Consider the following 7,016-nt stretch of genomic DNA (forward strand, 5'->3'; position numbering starts at 1 on the left):
AAAAATTCGCATGAGATTTCAGTCCACTTGATTGCCTGTGGGACACAAACGACCAATAGGGGCTGCTTCAACAAAATATTACTAAATATATTTTTTAAGATAAGATCAGTAAAAGTTAGCCAAGAATCTTACGTTCAATGTTTAATTTAGTAGTATTCAAGTTTAATTCTTTCATAAATATATATTGGCTTTCTTTTATCTTTTTTCTAATATATTTTCTTTTGTCCACATGTATTTATGCTAAATATTAATTGTAAATTCGGATATGAAAATTTTGTAATAAAATTTACATTTTTGAAAAGTAGTAAAAATCATATTAATTATCAACTGAAATATTTCAATAACGAAATTTGGTCAAGAAAAAACAACTCAATTAACTCTTAAAATTTGTCGTGCCACGTAAATTGGAGCGAAATAGACAAAGTAATATATTTTGACAAGCAGATGCTGCCGGCTATAAATACCGACTCGTCCCATTGTAACTTCATATAATAAAACTCATTGTTTATTTATTTGTTTGAAAAGCTTAGAGATCGAAAGTGTTATATTATAAGGTATTGTTTTTCACTCTTTCTGTTAAGAAAATAATATATCATCATGTTACTGGAAAAAATAGTGGAAGCTATCTCTGGGAGAAGTGAGGACAATGGAAAAAAGGTGAAAGGAACAATTGTGTTGATGAAGAAGAATGTACTGGACTTTAATGATGTCAATGCCTCTCTTCTTGATGGAGTACTTGAGTTCCTTGGGAAAAGAGTCTCTTTGCAGTTGATCAGCGCTGTTCATGCTGATCCTGGTAATTACTTCTTTAGCTTCCCTTGTTTTAAACTATATATAGATAGGTCCATCAATATTAATTCCTAAAATGTTGTTAAAGTGGAGTACTAAAATAGAATCATGTCAAACATTTTAAAATATCTCAAAATAAAACGACTATTATGTAAATTGTGAGTCAAATTCGATCTTGTCACTACGCCACAAAAATGATCTTCGCAATTATTTAATTGCGGTTTTTCTAGAAGCAATTGACATTCTTTGAAAATGTCTCTAAAACCTATGCTAAAAGATAGGGTCGACCATATAACGAAGAACGAAACTTTACGAGAACATTTTTTCGTAGACGTTCACTTGTACTGACAATTTACTTTCCTTCTTTCTGAAACGATTAAACTGATTGTCAATAGATGTTGAATTTATTTATAAAAGGTTAAAGGTTTGAACGGTGTTTTATCCTAAATTGATAGTTGAATGAGTTTGCTATCTAGTTGATTAACCTTGTGAGATATTCATATTAATGGAACTAACTATAGATGGTAGTTTAATATTTAGTGAATCTGATCGATTTAACAGGAAACAGTTTACAAGGGAAACGTAGCAATCCAGCTTACTTGGAGAAGTGGCTCACTACAGGAACCTCATTAGTAGCAGGTGAATCAGCCTTTGACGTCACGTTTGATTGGGACGAAGATATTGGCGTACCAGGGGCATTTATTATCAATAATTTCCACTTCAATGAGTTTTATCTCAAGTCACTCACCCTTGAAGATGTTCCTAATCATGGCAACGTTCATTTTGTCTGCAATTCTTGGGTTTATCCTGCTAAAAAATACAAATCAGAACGCATTTTCTTTGCTAATCAGGTATATATCCGGCATTACATATATGATTTATTTGAGCATATGATTAGTTAAAAGAGATTGTTTAGTAAGAAGAATTTTGATTATTAATGCAGGCATATCTTCCCGGTGAAACACCAGAACCATTGCGCAATTACAGAGAAAAAGAATTAGTGAACTTAAGAGGAAATGGAAATGGAAAGCTTGAGGAATGGGACAGAGTTTATGACTACGCGTTATACAATGACTTGGGTGATCCAGAAAAAGGCAAACAGTATGCCAGGACTATCCTCGGAGGATCTGCTGAGTACCCGTACCCTCGGAGAGGAAGAACTGGCAGAAAGCCAACAAAAGCAGGTTATATTATATTTATTATCGTCAGAATCATTTATCATGTTGATTTTGAAGATAAGGAACTTCAGCTGACATATATCGTGTTTTAAATTTTAAACAGATCCTAAAAGTGAAAGTAGGATTCCACTACTTATGAGTTTAGACATCTATGTACCAAGAGACGAGCGTTTTGGACACATTAAGTTGTCGGACTTCCTGACGTATGCTTTGAAATCCATTGTTCAGTTCCTTATCCCCGAGTTTCAAGCTCTCTTTGATAGCACACCTGATGAGTTTGACAGCTTTGAGGATGTACTGAAACTTTATGAAGGAGGAATCAAATTGCCCCAAGGCCCTTTTCTTAAAGCCCTCACTGATAGTATTCCTCTAGAGATTCTAAAAGAAATTATCCGAACCGATGGTGAAGGAAAATTCAAATTCCCAACACCTCAAGTTATTCAAGGTATTCATAATTACTTTCTGAGACGTACCTATTACCATTGTTGTATTGTCCTAGATGTTTGTTGTTACATGTGATTTATGGAATTTTTTTTTTCAGAGGATAAAAGTTCATGGAGGACTGATGAAGAATTTGCAAGAGAAATGCTTGCCGGAGTAAATCCTGTCATAATCAGCAGACTCCAAGTAAGTTGGCTTCATTGCAATCACATATATATCACAAACTTGTGTTTCGGAAAGAGGAGTTAGTAACTTTGTTTCTACTTCACCTTTTCGTTCCGTGCTTATAACATATTGTCTTATGTTTTTTTTTTTTTTATCTATAGGAATTCCCTCCAAAAAGCCAGTTAGATTCTGAAGTATATGGCAATCAAAATAGTACAATAACCAAAGAGCATATAGAGAATACACTTGATGGGCTAACGATAGATGATGTAATTCATTTATCTCTGTCTTCAGATTATTTTGCTTAAACACTTTGAGTAGGAGTAGATTTCATTCATAAGCCCTGAGTAATAATTCGATTACCAATGTTATTTACAGGCAATCAAGACTAACAGGCTTTATATACTAAACCACCATGACATCCTTATGCCATATGTGAGGAGAATAAACACGACAAACACAAAACTCTACGCCTCAAGAACTTTGCTATTCTTGCAAGACGATGGAACAATGAAGCCGGTAGCAATTGAACTAAGCTTGCCACATCCAGATGGCGATGAACTTGGTGCTGTTAGCAAAGTCTATACCCCAGCTGATCAAGGTGTTGAAGGTTCAATATGGCAATTGGCTAAAGCTTATGTTGCAGTGAATGACTCGGGTGTCCATCAGCTAATTAGTCACTGGTAAAATTCTATTTTTAGACTTCTCTAAAGGAATTATGAGTCACAATTACAACTTCAGTACTTTGTCAAATCATATTGAAATAATATGTGTGTCTCATTTTCTCAGGTTGAATACGCACGCAGCCATTGAGCCTTTTGTGATTGCAACAAACAGGCAACTAAGTGTGCTTCACCCAATTCATAAGCTTTTACATCCTCATTTTCGTGACACGATGAACATAAATGCTTTGGCAAGACAGATCTTAATCAATGCTGGTGGAGTTCTTGAGATGACAGTTTTTCCTGCCAAATATGCGATGGAAATGTCAGCTGTAGTCTACAAAAGTTGGGTTTTTCCTGAACAAGCACTTCCAGCTGATCTTATAAAGAGGTATACATTATAAATTTAGAACGAACTTTACTAGAAAAATATGGTTGTTGATGAAGTTTAATTTCCGGGTATTTTGATTTTGCTAATATGAACTATAATATCATTTGAAATTAGGGGAGTGGCCGTAGAGGACTCTAGTTCCCCACATGGTGTTCGCTTGCTAATTCAAGACTATCCATATGCTGTTGATGGCTTAGAAATATGGTCAGCAATCAAAAGTTGGGTAACCGAATATTGCAACTTCTATTATAAATCAGATGAATTAGTTTTGAAAGATAATGAACTCCAAGCGTGGTGGAAGGAACTTCGAGAAGAAGGACATGGTGACAAGAAAGATGAACCTTGGTGGCCTAAAATGCAAACTCGCCAAGAGCTAATAGATTCTTGCACTATTATTATTTGGATAGCATCAGCACTTCATGCAGCAGTCAATTTTGGGCAATACCCTTATGCAGGTTACCTCCCAAATCGCCCAACGTTAAGTCGAAGATTCATGCCTGAGCCAGGAACTCCTGAGTATGAAGAACTCAAGACAAATCCTGACAAGGCATACTTGAAAACAATCACTCCTCAACTGCAGACATTACTAGGAATTTCTCTCATAGAGATATTATCAAGGCATGCATCAGATGAGATTTACCTTGGACAACGGGACTCATCCGAATGGACAAAGGATCAAGAACCCATTGCTGCTTTTGAGAGATTTGGGAAGAAGTTAAGTGAGATCGAGGATCAAATTATACAGATGAATGGTGATAAGAAATGGAAAAATAGGTCAGGGCCTGTTAAAGTTCCATATACATTGCTCTTCCCTACAAGTGAACAAGGACTCACAGGCAAAGGAATACCTAATAGTGTGTCAATATAGTACTTTCATTTAAATCTCTACATCGTCAAGTTTCAGTTTTTTCTTTTATTCAATTACAACCTCAAGTTTGTGTGATGTAACTTTTTCTTGATATATTTCAATATATATAGATGTATTATATGTAATGGTAGAACATTTGAATAAGACAATAATCATATTCTTCCCTCTATATCTCTCATCTCCATTTTCATTATTCAGGATTGCTCACATTTTAAAATGTAGCATCAATGTAATGTCCTATTTCTTGTGAATTTGTTTTTAATTATGAAATGACCATTTTTCCCTTCCCCTTAGCATTTTCATGCTTAGTTTGTGTTCCGTAAATGGTTGGTATGGTCCCCAATGCGATCAGATAAGTTTTTGGTGATTTGATCCCTCTTGAGTTGAGAATTCATGATATGGTTGACTTTGGTCGACATATTGAGTTCCGAGCATCGGATGGGAATTCCGCCAGTTTTATTGCGTCCGCAACGTCGAGTTTGAGCTAGTAAGGTGGTTGTTCATGTTTTCGAGGCCTGAGGTTGAGGTTTGGGCGTTTGGGCTAGAAGTTGAGTTTTAAGCTATAAGAGTGGTCTGGGAGGATATTGCCATCATTTGATCTCCATTTGAAAATCGGACAATATCATTGAGTCTGAAATGTCGAATTTAGTTGGGTAGCATGTCCAATTTATTTTTATCGAACTTCAAACAATTTTCAAGGTTCCGATCGGAGACTTTGATCCTTATTTTTCATATTTTCTGATATCTGGTGCAATGGGACCGCATTAGCGGATCCCATAGCGCGTTCAGAAAGGGTGGGCGACTGAGGCACTGGTATCGCGGAGGGTTGGGGCGCGTTCGTGGGTGAACAGTGCTCCGCGATTGTGACATTGTTCCTACATTTGTGAATGTTTGGTAGCCAAGTGGGCCGCATTTGTGGCACCTATCCCGCGTTTGTGGACCTCATTTTTCAGACCTGACAGTATATATTTGGGAGTTCATCCCATTTTTCACTCGTTTGGGAGCTTAGGAGAGGAGATTTTAGTGGGGTTTCTTGAGGATATTCGTTTCGGTAAGTGCCTTTATCTATTCTTTATCAATTCCTTCAAGTTTTATCTTCCAAAACTCTATTAAATCTTGAATTCAATGTGGATTTTTGGGGGTTTTCTCCCAAAGTTAGAAAATTAGTAAATTCTTGATTTAGAGCTTGATTCTTGCTTGTTTTAATGGATTTTTCAACCACAAGCTCATCTTGACTTGTAGAACTTGATTTTCAACTAAAAATTTGATTGTAGCCTTTCAATTCCCGACGTAATTTTTGGACTATTTTACCCTCAATTTCTAATCCTATCAATATGAGTATCATTAGGGTCCTTTTGATGAATCGAGAATCATTTCGGTGATCGTGTGGTTGAGAGAGTGCTCCGATAGAGTTGCTCGACTGAAGTTTTGGCCTTCAAGGTAGGCTTGGCTATTCCTATTTTAAACTTAGATGAGTAAGTGATTTGTAACACCTCAGAAAAACATAATTTAACTTTTCAGCAGAAACGAGTGAACTACAGAGGGGTTCACAGGCCGTGATCAGGACCATGGTCCGTAACCCATATCGTAGTTCACACCCACCCCAGAAGTGGTGGACCACAGATCCCTTCACGAGACATGGAACACCACACGAGCCATGGGAGGGCTCGTAGAGGAAGGGTAGAAACCACCCAGGCTCAAGCATCAGACCGGAGCCCTTCATGGTCCGTAGTCTTGATGACGAGCCGTGGTTGCGTCCGTGAACTTGAGCCAGCAGACCCCAGCCCAAGTGAAGAACCACGGTGGCCTTCACGATCCGTGGTCCTTCACACGGGTCGTAGTAAGGCTCGTGAATGGTCACCTCCTTCAACTAGTAGACACTGGCCAGCAACCACGACCCACTTGACGGGCCGTGGTCCCAACGACGGACCATTAGTGGCGCCGTGGTCGGCCTCGTCAGTTTTTAAGTTAGGGTTGTTTTGGTATTTTCCCGTATGCGTTGAACAATTAAACTACGTCGTTTAACCCCTAAACTACGTTGTTTTACTTAGTTTAGGCCTAGTAATTTAGTCAGAACTTACCCAGAATGATTATTCTCCCAAAATCATCAAACTTTGAGCAAAAAGGAGAAGAAAGAAGTGACAATCTCTTAAGAACTAGCAGAAGGTTTTCTTCAAGTTTCAACGCCAAAATCAAAGGATTTCTCCGTAGATTTCATCACCAGGTATGTGGGATTTCATTAGTGGGTTCCTTTCATCCACTAGGTCCCTAAAACTCAGTCAGATTCTTGATTCTCTATATCTTGTTTAGACCTAGGGTTTCTAAAACCATAGATAATTGTTGTGATTTAGTTGTTGTAGTATTCGTAATCAAATTATCATGTTTTCTTGGAAAGTTTGCTTAGTTCCTTACATAAAACTCTGAACCCTAGTTGTGTAGATTCTCTTAGTTCATGAAATACACTTGCTAGGTCAGTTAAACAGATAAATATGCTCCAGTTTTCGAATGTTACATTGTCAGTT

The 7,016-nt window shown here is 37.3% G+C and overlaps 1 protein-coding gene across 1 annotated transcript; it reads left to right on the plus strand.

The window, feature by feature from the left end:
* The first annotated feature begins 500 nt into the window (after positions 1 to 500).
* On the plus strand, positions 501 to 4,665 carry LOC125842227 (probable linoleate 9S-lipoxygenase 5). The gene is made up of 9 exons (XM_049521488.1): positions 501 to 796; positions 1,351 to 1,640; positions 1,733 to 1,973; positions 2,071 to 2,412; positions 2,509 to 2,594; positions 2,735 to 2,842; positions 2,952 to 3,256; positions 3,363 to 3,626; positions 3,741 to 4,665. Exons 1-9 carry the CDS (start codon positions 598 to 600, stop codon positions 4,492 to 4,494), a joined length of 2,589 nt encoding a protein of 862 aa, XP_049377445.1. The 5' UTR covers positions 501 to 597; the 3' UTR covers positions 4,495 to 4,665.
* Positions 4,666 to 7,016: the final 2,351 nt, after the last annotated feature.

Source organism: Solanum stenotomum, chromosome 10, assembly GCF_019186545.1.
Source record: "Solanum stenotomum isolate F172 chromosome 10, ASM1918654v1, whole genome shotgun sequence".
NCBI classification, from domain to species: Eukaryota; Viridiplantae; Streptophyta; class Magnoliopsida; order Solanales; family Solanaceae; genus Solanum; species Solanum stenotomum.